At 48.5% G+C, this 24,711-nt stretch overlaps 1 protein-coding gene across 5 annotated transcripts in view; it reads left to right on the plus strand.

The window, feature by feature from the left end:
* cdc25d (cell division cycle 25 homolog d) overlaps positions 1–21,822 on the plus strand; it is a 30,707-nt gene extending 8,885 nt beyond the window's left edge. For 2 of the 5 annotated variants that reach the window (XM_072558053.1, XM_072558055.1), the window contains exons 4-11: positions 6,203–6,268; positions 7,214–7,363; positions 8,164–8,259; positions 8,560–8,622; positions 11,976–12,074; positions 13,049–13,182; positions 19,932–20,043; positions 20,904–21,822. In XM_072558053.1, coding sequence (XP_072414154.1) covers positions 6,203–6,268; positions 7,214–7,363; positions 8,164–8,259; positions 8,560–8,622; positions 11,976–12,074; positions 13,049–13,182; positions 19,932–20,043; positions 20,904–21,044 — 861 coding nt within the window. In that variant the 3' untranslated portion in view covers positions 21,045–21,822. The remainder of the gene's footprint in view (positions 1–6,202; positions 6,269–7,213; positions 7,364–8,163; positions 8,260–8,559; positions 8,623–11,975; positions 12,075–13,048; positions 13,183–19,931; positions 20,044–20,903) is intronic. The other 3 variants (XM_072558057.1, XM_072558058.1, XM_072558056.1) reach the window with 2 other exon arrangements.
* Positions 21,823–24,711: the final 2,889 nt, after the last annotated feature.

Below are 24,711 nucleotides of genomic sequence, written 5' to 3' on the forward strand. Positions count from 1 at the left end.
CATACTGTATCTGTTTTAACTCAGCAAAACAGGTGACAACCATTCTCTTGTTGAAGGCAATACTTTGACTACTCAGAGTTTTAAAATTTAAGAAAACTATAAGTTAGCTGTCAGTCATCATCTAACTTGTACATTCTCCATGGCAACACTTATAATAATGAAGGTCCTCTTATTAAGCAATCAGTACCCTATTCTCCTACAATGTATAATGTTGTTTTTCAGATTTTTTTACAGATTACATTACAGTGTGGAAACAGGCCCTTCGGCCCAACAGGTCCACACCGATCCGCAACCCACCCATACCCCTCCATTTACCCCTTACCTAACACTACAGGCAATTTAGCATGGCCAATTCACCTGGCCTGCACATCTTTGGACTGTGGGAGGAAACCGGAGCACCCGGAGGAAACCCACACAGACATGGGGAGAATGTGCAAACTCCACACAATCAATTGCCTGAGGGGGGAAATGAACCCGGGTCTCTGGCGCTGTGAGGCAGCAGTGCTAACCACTGTGCCACCGTGCCGCCCACATCCTTACATTTTCCTTACATTTGTATTGCTTGTGAATTATCCTGATGCATGAAGACCAAAGCTTCAACATTTTTCTTTGACAATACACAAGTTCTGTACTACCAAATGATTATTTGTGCACTAACAAATGATGTAAGCTACTCCCTGTTATGATTATAGTTAGTCATCAAGAACGTTAGAGCTTTAATGATAGTATAAGATAATGACAGGGGTTAAAAGAGAGTCTTTTTAAACTCACACTAAAGAGGTATCTACTGTTAGCTACAACATGACAGACAACTCTTTTTAGATACTAGATTTCCATTCGAAAAGCTTAACTTAAAAGCTGAGAAGAGGACATTGCAAAGGAAATATATGTAAACGCAAAACACATAGTATTTATATAATCCAACTTATTATCAATCATGTATACTGCCCAAATGATGAAGGCAAAACTCCATCTCCAGGAAGATTGAACCAAAGTCGTCTTGATGTTGTTAAAAGTCACCCAACACCAGGTTATAGTCCAATTGGTTTACTTGGAAGCACTAGCTTTCGGAGCGCTGCTCCTTCATCCAGAATGAGAAGCAAGAGGATAACTTGACCTGAGAAAATAGACTAATTCAATTCCCATTTTAAAGTTATGCACTCCGTCTTTGTTTTTAGACGATGCTGTGATATGACATTGCTTGGTATATCTATCTTTAACAACCATAACTAAACTTTCTGACTTACAGCATCCTCAGTTGTTTTGGTTTTTATTTATATCTGCCTTTAACACAGCTTTAATAATTTGGTAAAAACAATGACTGCAGATGCTAGAAACCAAATTCTGGATTAGAGTGATGCTGGAAAAGCACAATAGTTCAGGCAGCATCCTAGGAGCAGGAAAATCGATGTTTCTGGCAAAAGCCCTTCATCAGGAATAGAGGCAGAGGGCCTGCAGGATGGAGAGATAAATGGGAGGAGGGTGGAGTAGATAGGTGGAAAGGAAGATAGGCAGGTAAGGCAAGTCATGGGGACAGTGCTGAGCTGGAAGTTTGGAACTGGGGTGAGGTGGGGGAAGGGGAAATGAGGAAGCTGTTGAAGTCCACATTGATGCCCTGGGGTTCAAATCTTCCGAGGTGGAAGATGAGGCGTTCTTCCTCCAGGCGTCTGGTGGTGAGGGAGCAGCGGTGAAGGAGGCCCAGGACCTCCATGTCCTCGGCAGAGTGGGAGGGGGAGTTGAAATGTTGGGCCACAGGGCGGTGTGGTTGATTGGTGCGGGTGTCCCGGAGATGTTCCCTAAAGCGCTCTGCTAGGAGGCGCCCAGTCTCCCCAATGTAGAGGAGACCACATCAGGATCAATGGATACAATAAATGATATTGGTGGATGTGCAAGTAAAACTTTAATGGATGTGGAAGGCTCCTTTGGGCCTTGAATGGATGTGAGGGAGGAGGTGTGGGCGCAGGTTTTACAGTTCCTGCGGTGGCAGGGGAAGGTGCCAGGAAGGGAGGGTGGGTTGTTGGGGGGTGTGGACCTGACCAGGTAGTCACAGAGGGAACGGTCTTTGTGGAAGGTGGAAAGGGGTGGGGAGGGAAATATATCCCTGGTGGTGGGGTCTGTTTGGAGGTGGCGGAAATGTGGTCAGATGATTTGGTTTATGCAAAGGTTGGTAGGGTGGAAGGTGAGTACCAGGGGAGTTCAGTCCTTGTTACGGTTGGAGGGGTGGGGTCTGAGGGCGGAGGTGCGGAATGTAGACGAGATGCGTTGGAGGGCATCTTTAACCATGTGGGAAGGGAAATTGCGGTCTCTAAAGAAGGAGGCCATCTGGTGTGTTCTGTGATGGAACTGGCCCTCCTGGGAGCAGATAGGGTGGAGGAATTGGGAATATGGGATGGCATTTTTGCAGGAGGTAGGGTGGGAAGAGGTGTAATCCAGGTAGCTGTGGGAGTCAGTGGGTTTGTAAAAAATATCAGTGTCAAGTCGATCGTCATTAATGGAGATGGAGAGGTCCAGGAAGGGGAGGGAGGTGTCAGAGATGGTCCAGGTAAATTTAAGGTCAGGGTGGAATGTGTTGGTGAAGTTGATGAATTGCTCAACCTCCTCGCGGGAGCACGAGGTGGCGCCAATGCAGTCATCAATGTAGCGGAGGAAGAGGTAGGGAGTGGTGCGGGTGTAACTACGGAAGATGGACTGTTCTACGTAGCCAACAGAGAGACAGGCATAGTTGGGGCCCATACAGGTACCCATGGCTACCCCTTTGGTCTGAAGAAAGTGGGAGGATTCGAAGGAGAAATTGTTGAGGATGAGGACCAGTTCAGCCAAATAAATGAGTGTGTTGGTGGAAGGGTACTGTGGGGACATCGGGGGAGGGAGAAATGGAGGGCGTGGAGGCCCTGGTCATGGTGGATGGAGGTGTAGAAAGATTGGATATCCATAGTGAAGATGAGGCGTTGGGGACCGGGAAACTGAAGTCTTGGAGGAGGTGGAGGGCGTGGGTGGTGTCTCGAACGTATGTTGGGAGTTCCTGGACTAGGGGGGATAGGGGGTTTGGTGGGGCAGGAGCATGCTGAGACAAAGAGTCGGCCAGGGTAGTCAGGCTTGTGGATCTTGGGAAGGAGGTAGAACTGGGCAGTGCGGGATTCCTGGACTATGAGGTTGGAAGCTGTGGGTGGGAGGTGTCCTGAGGTGATGAGGTTCTGTATGGTCTGTGAGATGATGGTTTGGTGATGAGGGGGTGGGGTCATGGTCGAGGAGACTAAGAGGAGGTGTCTTCGAGTTGGTGTCTGACTTCAGCGGTGTAGAGGTCATTGCTCCAGACTACCACTGCGCCCCCTTTATCTGCTGGCTTGATAGATTAATAATTGGTCTACCATTAATTGCTAGGAGAAAATGAGACAGCAGATGCTGGAGATCAGAGCTTAAAAATGTGTTGCTGGAAAAGTGCAGCAGGTCAGGCAGCATCCAAGGAGCAGGAGAATCGACGTTTCGGGCATAAGCCCTTCTTCAGGAATGAGGAGGGTGTGCCAAGCAGGCTAAGATAAAAGGTAGGGAGGAGGGACTTGGGGGAGGGGTGTTGGGAATGCGATAGGTAGAAGGAGGTTAAGGTGAGGGTGATAGGCCGGACCTCTCTGCCGCCACCCCCTCTCCGGCCTATCATCCTCACCTTAACCTCCTTCCACCTATCATATTCCCAACGCCCCTCCCCCAAGTCCCTCCTCCCTACCTTTTATCTTAGCCTGCTTGGCACACCCTCCTCATTCCTGAAGAAGGGCTTATGCCCGAAACGTCGATTCTCCTGTTCCTTGGATGCTGCCTGACCTGCTGCGCTTTTCCAGCAACACATTTTTAAGCACCATTAACTGCTGTTTGTGTAAGAGAGTCCCAAACTTCTACCAGACATGGTGTGAAGAAATGCTTTGGAATTTCACCCCTGAATCTTTACACTCTGCCCGAGTCCTTGATTCGCCAACCAGAGGGAATAGTTTTTCAAATAAAACAGCAAGTGGTGGAGAAGTTCAGCAGGTCTGATGGCATTTGGGAGAGAGAAATAGAATTTGAGTCTGTGATGACATAATTTCTATATACCTTATTCGCACCAACATTTTAAAACTTGGAACAAACTATACTCTGAATTTGAGGGAATACTAACTGTTTGTTTAATCTCTCCCCATAGCGTAATCCTTATAGCCAGGTAATATTCTGGTAAATCTATTGATTCCAGTATCTCCAGTATTTGTGGGCGGCATGGTGGCACAGTGGTTAGCACTGTTGCCTCACAGTGCCAGAGACCCAGGTTCAATTCCTGCCTCAGGCGACTCTCTGCGTGAAGTTTGCACATTCTCCCCGTGTCTGTGTGGGTTTCCTCCGGTGCTCCGGTTTCCTCCCACAGTCCAAAAATGTGCAGGTTAGGTGAATTGGCCAAGTTAAATTGCCCGTAGTGTTAGGTGAAGGGGAATGGGTCTGGGGTAAATGTAGGGGAATGGGTCTGGGTGGGTTGCACTTCGGAGGGTCGGTGTGGACTTGTTGGGCTGAAGGGCCTGTTTCCACACTGTAAGTAATCTAATCTAATCTAATCCTTCCTAAAGTGCTGTGCCCAAAACTGCTATTAATGATTCCAGAGCAGGAACATGATATTTGTACTATTCATATCCATTAGATATAAAGGCCAGTATTCCACTTTCTATTATTTTCTGTATTTGTGTATGACATTATAATGGTTGAGATATATGGATCACAAATTTCTTTGGATCTCCATTGTTTGCAGCTTTTCACTATTTATTAAGTCCTCTGTTTTATCTCTTTAGATCCAAAATGGACGAACTCTCATCTGCCTACTTTAAAATCTCTTGACACAGTTTTGTCAAATTATTTCATCTGTCAGTACTTCTGCAATGTTACACATGCAACAACATAACTTACTTTATGTTATAATAAAATGTTGGATTTGTGTTTTTTAATCTCATTATCTGCCTTGTTAATAGTGAATTAAGAGTGAATAGCTGAGGGCACAACGTAGATTTTTGATGAACACTAATAGTTAGGTTGTGTTAGAAGAGAAACATAGGCAAAAGTGAGGACTGCAGCGGCTGGAAACCAGAGTCTAGATTAGAGTGGTGCTGGAAAAGCACAGCAGTTCAGGCAGCATCCGAGGAGCAGGAAAATCGACATTTCGGGCAAAAGCCCTTCATCATGAATGGAGGCAGGGACCCTCCAGGGTGGAGAGATAAATGGGGGGGGCTAGTTGAGAAACATGTCTATTATTCCCTCCTCTCTCTTGCTGCTCAGCCAGATTCCTCACGGGGTCAATAATTTGCCATTAATTCCATAAGCTTCAACTTTAGCTAAGAATTTATTCAATGCCATCTGTATTTTCATATACATAACATCCATAGACATAAACATTGTCCATTACTTTATAAATCATCACTTCACAATAAATTAGTCAGCTTCTTCAGGCATGACCTACCTGTTACAAAGGTGTACTGGCTTTCTTTGGTCAACTGGATGTTTTCAAGCTGTTCGATCAATGCGTTTTAAATTATAGAGTCCACTAATTTCCTAGCAATGAAGTTTGGCTTTGATATTATAATTTACTAATTTCCCTCCCAGACCTTTTTCAGGTAAGTTTTAAGAATTGGCTTAAAAAGAGACTCAGGGATGTTAAGAGGTGGAAAGGTTTGGGAGGGAAGTCCTGTGCTAAGGGCATCAGAAGCTGAAGACATGACTGTAAAAGATGGAATGATTGGAGGGTGTGATTTAGCAGAGTGCAGCAATCAGGGAGGGGTGAGAGACCATGGAAGGATTTGGAAGAAAAAGGGATGATCATTTGAGAATTTGAAGCATTGCTTAACCTGGAGTCAGTGTAAGTCAGCATATAGAAGGTAATGAGTTGATGGGACTTGGTACTACATTGATTCATTGCATTGTCATTATTGCCAAATGAGAAATTTCCAAAAATCTTACACTGTATTCATAATTTCAGTTCGCAAAAAACATAGTTTCTGAAATAGTTTTTTAACCGCTATCTTAAGAGGGGTATGGGCGAGCCTGATGAGTTGAGAGTTTCCGTAGACAAAACCCATAATAAACTTGAATGTAGCAACATTTGGAGGAACAATGTGACACACGTAGGCATCAGGTTTGGTGGATTTCACTCACCTCCAGTTAAAAATATGTTGAAACATTACCGGGTTTATTTGCACAGATCAGGCTTCTGGACAAAATGCGGATGAAAGTGGAGGGAAATTTGCATCAACCAGACAAACAACACGTAAGACCCAACACTCAATTTCTTTTCTCTTTCCTGCGTGTGAGATTATTTGACCTCTTCAGATCTGTTCAATACCGACTGTGATTGGGATCCATGTTAACATTCATTGGTTATCACACCTACCTCTCTAGCATCATGTGAGCCTTCATTGGCTGTTAAACTGTTGACATCAGATAACTGTCAGACCTTTTCAATGTCTGTTACTCTGTCCTGCTTTCTGGTGTAGCTTCTTAGTTAATGATCGGAGGCAGGAATACTATTTTGTGGATGTTCCTGACAGTGTCCTAGAGACACCAATTTCAGCTGTAGCTATCCTACAGCCTGTTCCATCATAGATCGCTGAATTGAGTACACAAAATGTATGGAAACTGGGATCCTCATAAGCTGGATCGGCCAGTAGCACAACAAGTAGTTCACTTCCAACGTAACTACCATTGGTAGTCTTTGTTTATGTGTTTGATGGGATAGTGCAGAGGGTGCTTTACTCTCAATCTAACCCCATCCTGTATCTGTCCTGTGAGTGAGAGGACAACATAGAGGAAACTTTACCCTGTATCTAACCCCACGCTATACTTTTCTTGGGGAGTTTAATGGGATAATGTGAGGGAGCTTTACTATGTATCTAACCTCATACTGTACCTGTTCTGTGAGTGTTTGATGGGGACAATGTTGAGGGAGATTCACTCTATCTAACGCTGTGCTGTTTCCATCCTGGGAGCTTTTGATTGGGACTATAAAGAATGAGATTAACTCTCTTTCGAACCCTGTGCTATTACCTGTCCTGGGTGTGTAATTGAAGGAGGTGTTTATTGATTTTCCAGTTCGATTTCATGTTGAGCACAAAGGCATTGAAACTTTTAATTAATGTCTTTTTATAATTTCAGACCTATGTTGAATTTCTTCTGATATGAGTGATTTTGTTTTGCCTATTTCTGTTGCAAACAGGAAGATGGGTGTGCGCGATCAGGGATCAGTTCCTCCCCACTGACCCAGCTCCATGGAAAACGCACTGAACAGGCTGATGGACATCAATCATCAGCTCAGAAAAAGAGAAAACACAGTAACCATGGAAACTGGGAAACAGATCAAAGACAGGTGACTTTTGGAGAAGTTGCTATTAATTCATCGATGTTGGTGTTTTGGGGTGCAATTTAATTGAAGGGAACTCCCAACTTCTAACACTAAAGACCAGCTTTTGAGTCTCTGATTCCCTGATGTGATAATGGAACATGGGTCCACGTCTGTGACTTCCCCACACAGTGATGGTATGGGGGTCAGTGTCTGTGATATACCCCCACACAGTTAAAGGAAGGAGTCTGTGTCTGTGATATACCCCCACACAATGACAGGACAGGTGTCTGTGTATGTGATATACCTGTACACAGTGACAGGACAGGGGTCTGTGTCTGTAATATACCCCCACACGGTGAAATGACAGAGGTCTGTGAGTCCCCCACATGGTGACAGGATGGGGGTCTGTGTCTGTGATTCCCCCACACAGTGACAGGATGGGGGTCTGTGATTTCCCCACATGGTGACAGGCTGAGGGTCTGTGATCTCAGGATATGAAAGTAGATCAATATTCAGTCTCAGAGTCCATGAGTGGAGCATTAGAAGAAAACTGTCCAGATTTTCTCTGCAGAATACTAGCCAATGGAAAATCTGTGCGTTTTTTTGTTGTAAGGGAAAGCATCAAGTTGTATTCCTGTCACAGTGGGGTACCCCAGCCTATCTCACTGTCTACTGGGATGTCTCTTACACAAACCATGGGTGACATGTCCAACTGAGCCATTCCTGAATGTAGAGTTTGTGCAATGAGGGGAGTAAGGGAGAGCACTCCAGGCAGTTCTGTTTGTCTACTCCCCACTGATTGGACATTCTGGTTTCTGTTCCAGCTTTATAATCTCCGCTGGTTGTCCTGCCTCCAGGAAGTCGACGTTAAACAAATCCCAGACTCAGAGGAGAGAGTCCTCATTGGTGATTTCTCTAAAGTAAGAACGATCTCAGAACCCATTCTTTCTTGGTTGGCCTAGCTTTACGTTGTTAAAAATTATTCCAACTAAATTAAATCACATCGGCTAAATTAATCCTGTTGTTGTACTGGTCTTGGGATGTTTGACAGGAGCAGTGTAGAGAGAGCTTTGCTCAGATCTAATCCCATGTTATGCCTATCCTGGGAGAGGGACACTGGGTACTTTGAATTGTAATTTTCTGCATTTCCCAGCTGTGACATTGTTTGAGCAGAAAGTTCAAACAACTGATGAATCTTGTATCTTTGCTTGCTGCTTCAGGCCTGCATCCTGCCAATAGAAGATGGGAAACATCAGGATCTGAAATACATTTCAGCTCACACTGTGAGTATTGATGTCGAGGTGCTGGTGTTGGACTGGGTTGGACAAAGTTAAAAATCACATAACACCAGGTTAGAGTCCAACAGGTTTATTTGGAAGTACTAGCTTTCGGAGTGCTACTTCTTCATTGGGTAGCTGTGGAGCAAGACCTTAAGGCACAGAATTTATAGCAAAAGATCAGTGTCATGCATGCAATAAACCTTAAGTTATGTGGAGCTCTCTCACTCAGTCACTCATTCATGCACACACACATACGTATAAGTCTATGGGGTGAACTTGCATTTGCAGAATTGTAACTGCAGATACAATTTATTTTGTTCAAAAAGCACACCATATGGAGGCAACCCATCCATGTAACATTTTATAAATTCCTCCTTTGGAAATAGAACCAATCTGACTCAAGGTTGGGATACAAACAGACTCTTAACTTCACACCTTCAATGCATTGTCTGAGCTGAGATGTCACCTTTTTTAATAAAACATTAAGTTACCTCAAAAATGTGACTTGAAAAAAAAAGTCTGGGATTTACATACCGTGTATAGGTTGAGTTTTGAAGATGGTTTTCTAAATCTGAAATTAGGGGGTTGACTTATATATGATTTATTGTTTTCGAGGGGATGAATATTTATCTACAAAATAGATAAAATGGGAAATTTACCTTCCTGGCAGCCCCCTGGTTCTGGAATGTTCCCTGTAATATGTTCGGGATGTGATAAACCATGGATAATTGAAACCGTGGAAACCGACTCCATGGATACAGCTGTCGCCCGGTACTGTCATACCATTACAGTAATTCTGAAAACCTGGAGGAGAGTGTGATGGCTGCTGGGCTGGAAAATCCAGAATGGAACAAAATAGCCAGCAGACTGGAATGCTGGAATGGAGCGCAATGGGCAGGCACATTGACTCATAAATGTTGATCTTAATTGTGAAGATCTAGGGGTGACTTATATGCAAGTTATATATAAAAAAAAGATATTTTGGCCAAAAATAAGGGGTTTACGTATGCATGAGATTGACCTATACACAAGTATATACGGTATTAATGAACTAACCTGCAACCCATTCTAAAAGATGAAAGTCTAAAAGCAATCTAGGTTTGTTAAATATATTGTATCAGTTGCATGCATGACTCTAATCTTTTGCTATGAAGTCTGTGTCTTATAATCCTGCACCACAGCTACCTGATGAAGGAGCAGTGTGCTGAGAGCTAGTGCTTCCAAATAAACCTGTTGGACTATAATCTGGTGTTGTGTGATTCTTAACTGTGAGCATTGCTAGAGCACTGGGAACAATTAGCAGCTCATTGAACAATTGGGGTGCCAATCAGCAAAGAGTGTGTGTGGAATGGAGCTCTCAGCTCTAGGAAATTCACAGGCCCTGTACACACTGCTGCTGCACACTGTCCACCTTTTTCCCTCATCCACCACCCAGACACGCCCTGGTGTAACCATTTGCCACCTGGCGGTGGGAATCCCCAGTGGAAGGCTCTCTACGTGGGACTCCGCCCCATTTCACTCGGGGATCTGGGGTGGAGGGTGCTGCACACAACTGCTTGTTCTGTGGTGCCGCGGAGTCTGTGGACCATGTATATACGGGGTGTGGGTGTTTGCACTCCCTTTTTGATTTCCTTGAAAACCTTCTCCTCTGCTTTTGGCTGCTCTTCAGCCCCCCACTCCCGATCTTTGGGCACGTGGTGCGAAGGGGGGAGGATAAGTCAGAAGACCTCCTCATGGGTCTGCTGCTGGGCCTGGCCAAACTGGCCATCAACAGGTCCAGGCAGCGGGCCGTGGAGGGGGTCGTTAGGGCCGACTGCCTGCCCCTCTTCTGTGGTTACGTTAGAGCCCGGGTGTCCTTGGAGAAGGAGCACGCGGTGTCTACCAACACCCTTGAGCTGTTCACGGAGAAGTGGGCACCACAGGGAGTGGAGTATATTATTTCCCCTTTCAACTCTATTTTGATTTAACCCCTGCCCTCCCTTTTCACTTTTTTGATCACACAGCATTACCCTTTGAGAAGGGCTCTGCTTGTCACTGGCCACCCGGGTGCTCCAATTTCCTCCCACAGTTCAAAGATGTGTAGGTCAGGTGAATTGGCCATGCTAAATTACCCATAGTGTTAGGTGCATTAGTCAGAGGGAAATGGGTCTGGGTGGGTTACACTTTGGAGGTGTGGACTTGTTGGGCTGAAGGGCTTGTTTCCACACTGTAGGTAATCTAACCTAAAATCTTTAATCACCTGGAAATACAAAGCTAGCCTGTGTAGACTTTTCTCACAATTCAAATCTTTAATCCCCTAGAGGATTCTGACCAATCAGTGCTGCAGACCTTCCAATCTCCTTCCTGACGTATCAGCCAAGAACTGATCCCAGTTAATCCCAGAGGGGTAGGACTAAAGCTCTGTACAACTGATGCATCACTTCATGTCCTTTATACTATAGATACCTTGAGATAAAGGCCAACAGTCACTTAGACATTTTGATTCCTTTTTCACCTTATGATTTTTTTGGAAGAATCCGTGTACAGGGATCTCTAAATCCTATGGTTTGTCACAGCTTCTAGTTCACTCCATTTGGAAGTTCTCGCCGTTTATCCCTTTCGGATCCAGTGATGACTTCGCTTCTGAATAGTCACTGACTCCCTCAAGGCTGTTTATATCCTCCCTGAGTACAGTCAACCTCTTGGAGTGCAGCAGCCTGTATGCACCTTCCACAAGGGCCTTTATGTAAAATAGTGTTCCTTGGGGCAGAAGCTGCTGAATCCATGGAATCTGTGTCCCAGGAAGAGGCAACATCTCCAGCAGAGGGCAACGGGAAAGAATTGGATTTTTGTCAAACCAGCACTGGCTTTTTGGGTTGTGGCGTGGATCCTATCACAATTCGGTCTTGGACAAAGGCAGTGCCTCCTTGTTTTTCTATCCAACCTTATCTAATCGGGTCAAAAGATTTAATGTGGCTGACGCTCCCAATGTAATACCCATGGAGTGCGGCACTGTCAGAGGGGCTGGGCTTCAGATGCTGCATTGAACAGAGATCCTGCAATGACTTCTCATTTGGGTGAAAAATATTCCACGGCCACTATTTTGAAAAAGATCCCTGGGGTCCTGACCAATATCTTCCCCTCAATAAATATCTGAAAAACTGATCCATGGGGTGTAGGAGTTTGTTATGTGTAAATCAGCTGGTGCATTTCCCCTCATAACTGAGCAAGCTTTTCATAATGACAGAAATGATTGTAAAATCCTTTGGGATGTCCCGAGTTGGTTGGAAGGCGCTACAGAAATGCAAGTGCTGATTTTATTTGCCTCTCTGCATTATAGTACAATGATCTGACCAAGATTCTGGGATGTTTTACAGGTATCTGCACTGCTGCTCGGGGAGTATGAACATGTTATCCATGATTACGTGATAGTGGACTGTCGTTACCCATACGAATTTAATGGCGGGCACATAAAGGTGTGTTTGTCCCTTACTGTTCAGGATCTGTGATCTTGTGACAGTGTTTATCCTCATTTACGGCATTTCAGTTCCTCAGTGGTTGAGCCTTTCCCTCCACCTTGCCACCTCTGAGGTGGAAAGACTCTGCTTCTGGTGGCAGGGGGTGGGCACGCGAAGGCTCCCCTTTCCTTCTGGGTTCTTTTACTCTTTCAATTGCCCTCATTTTCTGTCGGAGATGCAGTTTTCAAACATCTGCCTGCTAGAAGCTGCGGCTGTGTTGTTGTTCCCACCCCTTTTCCAGAGGCCCCAGAGAACATGATTGGATTTGATGTCCATCTGTGAAGCCTGGCATGGCTGACTCACCCGTCAACATTTCATTCCTGATGAAGAGCTTATGCTTGAAACATTGACTCTCCTGCTCCTCGGCTGCTGCCTGACCAGCTGTGCTTTTCCAGCACCATACTTCTTGACTCTGATGTCCAGCACCTGCAGTCCTTACTTTCTCCCCATGGTTCCGGCTTCTCGTGTTGACAGTTAGTAGCTCTCTCAGCTCTGAATCACAAGCTTATGGTTCACACCCAATCCACAGACTTCAGCAAAAAAAGTCTCTGTTGATGCTGCAGTGCAGTACTGGAGAAATGCTGCACTGTTGTGGCTGCAGGTTAGTTTGGAGGTAGTGTTAAACTGAAGCCCATCTCCAACATCAAACTGCAATTTTCAAATGTTCTGCCTGGTGCATTGGCGAATATTTTCCCTTCTATCCACATCACAAAGTAGGATTGTTATCACTTCAGGGTTTGTGGGATCTTGCTGTGCAGAAATTGGCTATCAATATTTCCTGAAGCACATATGCCACTGGAACACTGAGCATTTGAAACACAACATAGAATTGCACTTCTTTCTTTTCCCCCTTTACTATGGTGGGGGAATTGAAATGTACTGATCCCAGTGATCCTATTCATTCTGAACCTTTTCCCTGGTGTATTTTGCAGGGAGCCCTGAACCTGTACTCAGAGGAACAGCTCATCAGCACATTCTTTTCAGGTCAACGATCACCTCGTCCCAGGAAGCGGTGTAGGGTGATCATTTTTCACTGCGAGTTCTCCTCAGAGCGAGGTCCAAAATTGTAAGTGAAACTAACCCTTTTGTACTTCTCTTCTGTTCCCTGACCTCACTGTCACTTTATGGACACAGCAAATTGTATACATCTGGTCATCTTATTTGAAAAGTGCATTCTCTGGCTGTGGAGCTGAGAAATGAGCGTTGCAAAATGACTGACCACGGCAAGGTTGAACCCATGTCTGATCTCACACACACACGAAAACGGGATGTGGTCACTCCCTCCTTATGTGCCAGGTATAACTCTGAGTAACGATAACATCTCCAAGTTAGAAAGTTGTGGGGTTCAACTTCCATTCCAGGAACTTGAACCCACAGTCCAGGTTAATTTTCCCATTGCTGTTCCAGACAGTGATCAGGTCCTGGTAAAAGACAGGCAGCATCTTGAGGGCGATCTCCAAACCGTCGCGGTCGACGAACAAGAGCTGCGTGTTGTAGTTGAGGTTAGGCACCTGGCGGAAAAAATACGTTGCCAGGGCGCACCACCTAGGAGGAGGCTCGACGTAAAGGTATCGCCGCAAGGTCTGAAGGCGGAACGTCGCGACCTGGGTGCGGACGCACACCAGCGACTGACCGCCGTCCTCAATAGGGAGACTCAGAACCTGGGCGGCGACCCAGTGCATCTTTTTGTCCCAGAAGAGGTCGACCAACGTTCTCTGGATGTCAGCGACAAAGCCAGGAGGAGGGACCAAAGTGACCAGCCGGTACCACAGCATGGCGGCCACCAGCTGGTTTATGACCAGCACTCGACTCCTGTAAGATAGCACTCGGAGCAGTCCTGTCCAGCGGCCTAGGCGAGCCGAGACTTTGGCCTCCAGCTCCTGCCAGTTGGCCGGCCAGGATTCCTCAGCCGGGCTGAGGTAGACCTCCAGGTAGAGGAGATGGGTGGTACTCCAGCTGAACCCCCGTAACTCCTCCGGCAGAGAGTCCACCCGCCACGGACCGACCAGTAGTCCGGAACATTTGGCCCAGTTGTTCCTGGCGGAAGAAGCCACCGAGTACATGGCCTGGCACTCGCGCATCCTCCCCAGGTCAGCCGGGTCAGTGAAAGTGAGGAGCACGTCGGCAGAGAGGACCACCCCTGTGCCCACGCCGCGCAGAACCAGCCCCCGACAACCTCCTCCGCAAGAGGCGCAGGAAAGGCTCCACGCACAGGGAATACGGCTGGCCGGACAGGGGGCAGCCTTGACGCACTCCTCTCCCGAAGCGAAGGGGCGCCGTCAGGGACCCGTTAACTTTAACCAGACACTCTGCGGCGGCGTACAAAAGTCGGATCCGGGCGACGAACCGCGTCCCGAACCCGAACGCCCGCAGAGTCCCGAGCAGGTACTCGTGATCGACCCTGTCGAACGCCTTCTCCTGGTCGAGAGACAGGAAGGCGCTCGGCAGACCAGCCCGTCGACAGAAATGGATCAGGTCCCGGACCAGGTGGACGTTGTCGTGTATCCTCCGGCCCGGGACCGTGTAGGACTGGTCCGGGTGAATCATGTGGGCCAGCACGGAAGCCAGGCGAGAAGACAACACCCTGGCGAAGATTTTGTAGTCCGTGCTGAGGAGGGAGACCGGACGCCAGTTCTTTAAGGAACGAAGGTCCCCCTTCTTTGGCAGCAGGACGATGACCGCCCTGCGCCAAGAAAGGGGCAGCTGTCCGGCATTTAGACACTCCCCCAGGACCTGTGCGTAGTTGCTTCCCAGGACGTCCCAGAACGCCCTGAAGAACTCCACAGTCAGCCCGTCCAGCCCTGGGGTTTTGCCCCTCGAGAGCCGGTCGAGGGCACCGGTCAGCTCCTCTAAAGTGACGGGAGCGTTGAGCCTTCCGGTGTCCTCCGGGCTGAGCTGCGGCAGGTCCTCCCACAGAACTCTGCGAGCGTCCTCGCTGGACGGATCCGGAGAGAACAGAGCCGTGTAATAGTTTCGAACGTGGGCCCTGATGCCCTCCGGATCCGAGACGAGGGACCCGTCGTCGGCCAGCAGCACAAGGAGCTGCTGACGGGTGCCACGCCTTTTTTCCAGCGAGTAGAAGAAGGGGGAGCCGCGGTCCAGGTCCTGGAGGAGCTGGATCCGCGACCTCACGTACGCGCCCCGAGCCCCGACGAGCTGCAGGTCCCGGAGCGCGGCCTTCTTTTCTTCGTACACCCCGCGCAGGGCCGGGTCCGCGTCGGGCTGACCGAGGCGGGACTCCAGGTCGAGCATCTCCCTCTCCAACTCCACGATCCTGGATTTCCGCCTCTTGGTCGACCCCCTCGCGTACTCCTGACAGAAGACGCGGACGTGAGCCTTGCCCACTTCCCACCATAGCCTCAGGGAGGGGAAGCTTCCCCGCTTCCTTCTCCAGCCGGCCTAGAAACGACGAAACGAGTCCCAGAACCGCTCGTCCTCCAGCAGCAGGTTGTTAAAGTGCCAGTACGCGGAGCTGAGCCTGGCGCCGAACGGAAGGAGTTCCGCCCACACCAGGTGATGGTCCGTGCACGACACCTGCCGCGTGGAGGCTCTCGGAAAACAGGAGGCGTACGCCCGCGAAACGTACAGGCGGTCGATTCTGGACACTCCGACCCCAGGCCTCACGAAGGTGAAGGCGATGGAGTCGGGATGGAGATTCTGTCAGACGTCCACCAGGTCGAAGGACTTGACCAAGTCCCCCAACCCCTTCCCCGACGCACAGCCAGTGCGGGCACCGCCGTGGTCCCTGCCCTCGAGGACGCAGTTAAAATCTCCCCCGAGGACGACGCACTGGTTCTCGTCGATGGAAGCGAGATGAGCGGACAGTTCTTCGAAGAAGCTCGCTTGCCTCGGCCCGGCCAGGGGAGCGTATACGTTCACCAAGTGAAGCACCGCGCCCCCCAGCCGACCCGTCAGGTGAAGCAAACGGCCTGGCACCGGCTCCCTGACCCCCAAGATCTCCGGCTGAAAATGCGGGGCCAACAGGATAGCCACCCCGCCAGATCTGCGGGTGAGGTGACTCATGTAGACCCCCCCCTCGCCACTCCAGGAGCCAGGTGGCTTCGTCTCCCGGGATAGTGTGGGTTTCTTGCAGGAAGCACACCGCATACCTCCCGTCCCGAAGGACTGAGAAGGTCTGGAATCTGCGCTGTGACTCCCTGCTGCCGTTGATGTTGAGGCTGGCTATAGTTGTCTCCATGTCGGAAGCGTTGTGCTACCACCACCAGTACAGTTAAAACCAAATACAATTACTGGGAGGACGAGGGAGGGGCACAGGAGTCCCTCGCCCTCGCCAGGAGTGCCCCCAGGAAGTTCCTGACTCGCTTTTGCTCGTTGATGTCGAGACCAGGTGCCTGGCGAGCAACATGGACCAACCAATAAACTTTCTCGAAGGAGCTCCAGCGGTCGAGCGCCAGTTGGGCTCTATCCCGGCGACCTCGAGTTTCCTCGACAAATTCCCGGAGTTCCTCGAGGGGGATGAGGGGGAGATCGGCGGGGGGCACCTGGGACTCAAAAACGTCACTACAGACAGAGTCCACGTCGTCCCTGGTGTCCGCCACCGATCCCGAACCCTCCTCCGGGAGGTTGCCCTCGGTCGCCGACTCCTCCCCCACCGAGAGGATGGGGGCTGGCCCGGCGCCGCCAACCGGCCTCGAACCCCCGGCGACCCCACCCCCAGGGTCACCGGCGGTACCTTCCTCGGCGCACCCCGTCCCGGAACGCCCCGAGTTCGGGTCGTCGGGCGGCGGAGGCTCGGGGCCCCGCTCCTCTCCCGACACCGGGACGCCTGGCTCCTCGGGGAAAAGATCGTTCCCCCAGGAAAAGGTCATTCCCCAGGGCCAAGGCCCCCGGAAAAACAGTCTGGGAGGGAGGAGCGAGGATAACACCTTCCTCCCCTCTGCCGCTCGGTGACCCAGTAAAGGGTCCTCTGTTGTCGCCCGCACTGCGGCCCTCATCGTTGTTAAAGTCCCCCCCAGGGGCTAGAGGAGTCGAGGCAGCAGGAAGCCCTGCTGTAGGCCCGGGGATTCTGGCAGGTCGGGCCGCGGTGCGGGACAGTTGGGGGGCACCGTTGGCTCGTTCTCTGGAGAGGGGCAGCACCGCCGGCGCGCTGCAGGAGTGTCTCTCTCCTCCAAGGGCCGGCACATCTTCCACAGAGAGACAGGGGGGAATTTATGTGCCGTCCCCTCCCCGCCCACCATGGTGGTCATGGAGCCTGAGGCCCCTGTTGACTTTGGGGGAGGGGGAGTGGGTGCGGCGGCACCACCGTCAGCCGTTGGCACGGGCTGGGCAGCTTTCCGGGTGGGGCTGTTTTTCCTAATATGCCCCACCTCGCCGCACAGGTGGCACCGCACGCCGTCCGCCGTCAAGAAGGCGCGGTAGGCCGCGCCCTCGTGGAGGAGGGTGAATGAGCCCTCGGTGACCTCCTCCCGGGCCAGGCAAATGAACACCTGGCGTCGGAAGGAGTAGATGTGTCGGAGGGCGGGGTCCTTCAGACCGAGCAGGAGCGGTTGGATCCCTGACCGGATCTCCCCCAAGGTGGAGAGGTGGGGGAGAAGGAACTCGCTGGCAATGAAGGGCGGGACGTTGGAGATCACGACCCTCTGGGCCGTAACCTCCAGAGGGTCGACGGGCAAATGTGTCCCGCCCACAGTGAGCCCCCTCTCCACGGCCAGGTGGACCGCCTACTCGGTCTTGAGGAAAAAGACGACCTTCCTGTACATTCGGGCCGCAGCGATGATGGCCAGTGGGCCGACCACACTAGCCATGGCCTTGCTGCAGGCCTCGATGGTCATGTTGGGGTGGGGATAGGCCTTTACCCCCAGGCGTTTGGTCAGGTGCCTGAAGGGGGTTTTGGTTGCGGCCGGGGTTGGGACAGTCGAGCCTAAGGCAGCGGCTACCCCGGCGTAGGTGCAGCTGGGCCCCGCGACCTTCGGGCTCGCCATACTCTGCTGCTAGGTGTTGGGTTTAGCCTCTGGCAGCAGCAGTGGTGGAGGTTGTGGGGAGAGTCCCAGGCAGTGATGGTGGAGACCGGCCTCAGGCGACAACAGCGGTGGAGGCAGGCCTCAGTGACGGTGAAGTCCCAGGTAGGCCCTCGGTCGCAGTGGTGTTGGGCAGACCTGTTGGGGAGGGTCCCCAAGGCAAGTCCCAGGCAGCCCCAAAATTGAGTCCCAGGCAGCAGCAGCAGTAGTGGTGGTAGAGGTTGTAGGGAGGTGCCTAAGGTAAGTCCCAGGCAGCGGTGGTGGAGGCAGGCCTCTGGCAAGTCCTGGGCAGGCCCTTGGTCACAGCAGTGGGGGGGGCAGACCTGTTTGGGAGGGTCCTCAAGGCAAGTCCCAGGCAGCAGAAGCAGTAGTGGTGGAGGTTGTGGGGAGGGGCCCAAGGCGAGTCCCAGGCAGCAGTGGTGGAGGCAGGCCTCAGGCGGCAGAAGCAGTGGAGGCAGGCCTCTGGCAAGTCCTGGGCAGTTCCTTGGTCGCAGCAGTGGTGTGGGCAGGCCTGTTGGGGAGGGTCCCCAAGGCGGGTCCCAGGCAGCAGCAGTGGAGGTGGGCCTCAGGCAACAGCAGCAGTGGTGGAGGTCCTGGGGAGGGGCCCCAAGGCAAGACCCAGGCAGCAGCAGTGAGGCAGGCCCCAAGCAGCAACAGGGAGAGTCCTTGCACGTGTTCACACATAGTCACAGACTGATCCAATCTCCAAAAGGGGGGGAAAACACCCGAGTGGCCAGTGACAAGCACTGCCCTTCACATCAAAGTGCGGTGCTGTGTGATCAAAAAGGTGAAGGGGAGGGTAGGGACTAAATCAAAATAGAGTTGGAGGGAGAAATAATGCACTCCACTCCCTGCGGCGCCCACCTCTCCCTGAACGACTCCAGGGTGTTGGTGGACACCGCGTGCTCCTTCTCCAAGGACACCCGGGCTCTAACGTAACCGCGGAAGAGGGGCAGGCAGTCGGCCCTAACGACCCCCTCCACGGCCCGCTGCCTGGACCTGTTGATGGCCAGTTTGGCCAGGCCCAGGAGCAGACCCACGAGGAGGTCCTCAGACCTGCCCTCCCTCCTCCGTACCGGGTGCCCGAAGATCAGGAGCGTGGGACTGAAGTGCAGCCAGAAACAGAGGAGGAGGTTTTTCAGAAAATCAAAAAGGGAGTGCAAACGCCCACACCCAATATATACATGGTCCACGGACTCCACAGCGCCACAGAACAAGCAGTTGGGCTGGGAGTCCGTGAACCACCACAATCTGCGGTTGCAGGGGACTGCTGCGTGCAGCACCCTCCACCCCAGATCCCCGAGAGAAAGGGGGAGGACTCCTGCATAGAGAGCCCTCCACTGGGGAACCCCACCGCCCGGTGACAAAGACACTCCTGTTTATCTCCGTTAGTCAGGGTTCCCTGACTGGAGCAGGTTAACAGCCCCAGTTAGGGAACATATTCCATGAAGTTCACCTCGCTGACCTTGTTACAGCCACTACAGTAACCACAGTATGCCTATTACTGATTCGGTTTAGTTTTTGATCAATGGTAAACCCCTGCTGCTGGGCTCTGAAACAGCTGACTCACTGGAGATCCAAGTCAAGTCCATTGAGAAATCCCAGGTAGAAACCGGGTGCACCATCTTCCACTGAAACAGCGAGTTATGTGAAATTAACCTGGGCAACTCAGAATCACAACGCGTTGTACAATTGAATTTTGAAAATCACAAATAATCCAAAAAAATGTAAATATGAGGTGGAACCAGTGGCTTTGTTGTCATTAAAAACTGATCAAATTGACGTCTTATTGCCAACACAACATTAATTTCCTCTTTTTTTTTCCTGTTCTTCCCAGTTGTCGGAGTCTCAGGAGAATGGACCGGAATGCAAATGTGTATCCAAACCTCTGCTTTCCGGAGCTTTACATTTTAAAGAATGGATATAAGGAATTCTTCCAGGAATTTGCGGTAACTAAGTGGGATGGCCACAGGTTAACAGGGGCCAATGGGGAGTGACAGAAATAGAGGTCGCAATTTAAACTGCGTATCAGCATAAGATTTTGTATCAATTATAATCATGCCCAGCGTGTGCATGAGAGAGACAGAAGGGGAATGATAGAGAGGGAGATGGAAAAAGAGGAAGATAAAGGATAGAAAGGAAGAGACAGTGAATAAATGAAGGGGGGATGCAAGGAACACGCGGAAACAAAAAGAGAGCAATAAAATGTGAGACAGATCATGAGAAAGAGACGAACATTGGGAATAACCTTATTTTCTCCTGATTGACTATGGTCTTGTCAGAAGGTTGATGGAAATTCTGATTACACAGTGTATGTGGACTTTACAACAATCTTTTGCCAATGTTACAAGGTGAATCAGGGGAAATGCAACTTTGTTAGTTCAAGAAACTCGGAGAGAGAAATAGAGTGTGAGGGAAAAGAGTGGAAGACAGTGGGATGGAGAGGGACTGAAAGAGGTAAAATGAGAGAGAGAGAGAGACAGAGAGAGATATGCTTACACAGAGAGAGTGAGTGGGAGATAGGAAAAGGGTCCTGACTTTGCAAGTTGCAGAGAGTTTCAGAGAAAGGGAGAGGGAGGGAAAGCCAGGGTGGCAGATAAAGTAAGAAACTACAATTGAAAAAGGAAAGAATCCAGGAATGAGAGGAAGTTGCATTGGGAAAAATAGATAGATTAAGAATTTGGAGAGAAATTACAACAGGGGTCAAAGAGGGAGACAGTTTGCTTGAGGGCAGGTGTTCAGCCCCGATAATGTGACTGCACTTTCCTGTGAATGCTGCTATGTTTTGATCCAATTCTCTGTTCTGTAGACATTTTGTGAACCTCGGGGATACATCCAAATGCATCACAAGGATTACAGAGAGGAACTTCACATGATCCGTAGGAAAGTGCGTTTGGTGGCTGGGCAGCGCAGGCGAAAGGGACTGTTCCAAATGGCAAATGGACATTGACAAGACAGCAGAAGTTTCAGAACCGACCTTCAACTTCAACAGTGTTTCTGATGAAAGTCCTGTTTGCTGTCTGCAGTCTTTACTGGTCATGATCAGTGTTGACCTTCCCTGGCAATATCCTATTCAACACCTACCACCACTCACAGAATATCCAGAGCATTTCATATTCACACATCCCATATTCAAAAAATAGAACTTTAAGTAATTAAGCACATCCCAGGACAGGTATACTTGAGGGTTAGATTCAGAATAAAGCAATGTCTCCATCGTTCCCATCAAATACCCCCACGGTAGGTACACCATGGAGTTAGATACAGAGCAAAATTTCCTCTACGCTGACCTCATCAAACATTCCCAGGACAAGTAAAGTTGAGGTTAGATACACAGTAAAGCTCTTCCGACACTGTCACCATCAAACATTCCCAGGAAAGGGACAGCATTTGATTCAATCCAGCGTAAAGCTCCCTCTACTCTGTTCAACAGAAATTAAAGCTCTCTCCACACTGTCCCCATCAAACACTCCCAGAACAAGTACCACATGGCTTTGGATACAGAGTCAAACTCCCTTTACTCTTTTCAACTGAAGGTAAAGCAACCTCTAAACTTTCTCCATCAAGCACTCCTGGGACAGGGACAATGCAAAGCTAATATAATGCTTCCTCAATACATTGGCAACAAACAATTTAAAAATTAAAATATTAAGTTTCAGTCCAATTTTAGACCATTTTCTGTATCTTTTGGCAAAGATTTGGGAATAAGTGAAAGTTGCAGATTTCTATTTAAGCTGATTTTAAAGAAAATGTTACAATATAACAATACATTACTTTAAAAATGAATCTTAAAGAGAAATGGGTTAGTTTGTGGTCAGTCGCACACTTCATTTTCAATTTGAGGCTTTCCCACCTGCATTGTGAAAATGCTCCCAAAAATGCTGCTTCCCCACTCAGCAGGCAGGAGGCTGGAAGAACACAGCAAGTCAGGCAGCAGTAGGAGCTGCCACTCAGCAGGGACTTTCAAGATTCGATCCAGCAGAAGAATAGTGATCGATTTCAAAGTCTGGATGGTCTGTGGATTGAAAGGGAACTTGCAACTGGTGGTATTCTCATACATTTGCTGCCCTGGTCTATCTAGGTAGTGGAGCTTGCAGGTACAGTGTAGAGAGGTTTGGTGAGTTGCTGCAGTGCACCTTGTAGATGCTACCCTTTGCAACTGCTGTGCAAGGCAAGCGTTATACAATCATCAGTGAACATCCCCACATCTGATCTTATAATGCAGGGAAGGTCATTAATGAGGTTTGACCTGGAACACTCCCCTGACCTGACTCCACTATCAACAGGTTTGCATAATGCTCTACAACAGCAACACTTACCCAATGCCACTCTCCCGCTCAGCCTCTGTATCATCTACATTTTTTATCAGGCCAACACCTAATTCTGCTATGAGAAATATTATCATAATCTCACTGCTTCAGTTGGAATTTGTGGTATAAAATTTCACATCCTGACCACCCTTTAATTCTTTTTTATGTATTTTGATTTGTACCCTTTCACCTCTGTACCTGCTTATCACGTTGTAAACTTTCCTAATCTAGACAACCTGTCAGGTGAACCTTCTAACCCCCTCAACCCAAATGCAAATGCCCTCTTTTCTCAAAAATCTCTTGGTAGGCTATTGCCGCATATAAAAAAAAACTTACATTTATACAGCACCTTTACAAACATCAAGATGCTTTACCATAACTGAGGTACGTTTTGAAATATTGTCAGTGTCGTAGGGACTAAGGCAGCAAATTGACACACAGCAAGATCCACAAACATTAATGTGGCCAAGTAATCAATTGTAGTGATGTAGGTTGAGTGATAACTCTCAGCATATCTGCAGTTCAATTAAAACTGTGCTATGGGATCTTTTAGGTCCAATTGAGAGAATAGATGAAGTTTTGAGAGAGGGTTCAGAAGAGGTTTACCAGGATGTTGCCGGGAATGTCGGGTTTGAGTTATAATTAGAAGTTGGATAGGCTGGGACTTTTTTTCACTGGAGCATAGGAGGTTGAGAGGTGACCTTTTAGAGGCTTACAAAATAATGAGGTGCATAGAAAAGGTGGGGGATTTCAAGACAGAAGACATATTTTTAACATGAGAGGAGAAAGGTTTAAAAAGACTTGAGAGGCAATTTCTTTTTACACACAGCGTGGTTAATGTGTGGAATGAATGTCCAGAGGAAGTGATGAATACAGCTACAGTTACAATGTTTAAAACACATTTGGATCAGTACATGAATAGGAAATGTTTAGAGTGAATTGGATCAAACGCAGGCAAGTCGGGCTAGTTTAGTTTGGGATTATGATTGGCATGGACTGGTTGGACTGAAGAGTCTGTTTCCGAGCTGTATGACTCTAAAAGTCATTCTGGTCTCTAAATGTTAACTCTCTTTCCCTCTCCGAAAATGCTGCTGGTTGCTGTGTTTATCCAGAACTTGTTGTTTTTTTGTTCAGATTTCCAGCATGTGCAGTATTTTATATTTATTTTGTAGGGCAGGTTGGTTTAATGTCTTATCTGAAAGATGGCACCTCTGACTGTGCAGCACTTCCTCACTCCTGCACTGGGAACGTCAGCTGGGATTTTGTGTTAATGTGTGGGTATTATTACCGTCAGTGGTTCATTTCTTTATTCTCCCTGCACCCATCACCCTAATGTACAACCAACTGAGACAATCTGCCATCATCCCTCACCCCTTCCCAGCAATTGGCTGAGATTCACTATGCTGTAAATCTCAAAGCAATCCTCTGGTTTTTGAGCAGTGCATTACTAAGCAGTGTGCTTCCCAGCTTCATAAAAGTGAACTGAAACAGTTTATTCCAATAATGATACATTTAGGAACAAATAAATGGAATAAACTGGTGGTTTGTGGATCAGTATTACGTGCGATATTTACACATGTAATTACGTTGGCTGTTCACAGAGGTTAATAATCTCAGTGTCTGACTGAAATAATTCAGACTGTGGTAGCAAGTTACTTATGCATTGATAATTATTTATATCAATGTGTTAAATAGAAGAAAATTGCAACATTTCAACAGGTCAGTTCTCCTCAACCGATAACATTTTTACAGTTTGCAATTTGTTTTGAAAAGTATAAAATCAGGGTTTTTATTCCACTGAGATTTGTCCAGACGATGTAGATTATTAGGCTATTACTGTGCTGGTACAGGAGTTCCCATGCTCTGTCAATTTCATCTTTGAGACTATTTATAAATCCCAAATACGTGCCTGACTCAGCATCCTCCTGTAATGCAGAGCCAGGGCCTAGGCGTTTTGGACTCGAACAAAAACTCGCAAAAATGCTGTACTTTTTCTCTTTCGGCAAAATGAGAACTTCAAACACAAATCATTGTACTATCTTCGTGTGTTGGCTAATCCAAAAAGTGCAGGCGCAGCAATGGATATTAATTTCCGTCAAATATTAGCATCTCTCTCTATAATTAAACATAATATACCTCATTGAGTCACATAGCATGGAAGCAGATCATTTGGTCCAACTAGTCCACACCAACTATGTTCTCAAAGTCAAGTAATCCCACTTGTCTGCCTTTGGACTATTTATGTACTTATCCAAATGTATTTTAAATGTTGTAACTGTACTTGCATCCACCAACTTTCTCTGGCTA

This window comes from Chiloscyllium punctatum, chromosome 38 (genome assembly GCF_047496795.1).
Source record: "Chiloscyllium punctatum isolate Juve2018m chromosome 38, sChiPun1.3, whole genome shotgun sequence".
In the NCBI taxonomy this organism is placed as follows: Eukaryota; Metazoa; Chordata; class Chondrichthyes; order Orectolobiformes; family Hemiscylliidae; genus Chiloscyllium; species Chiloscyllium punctatum.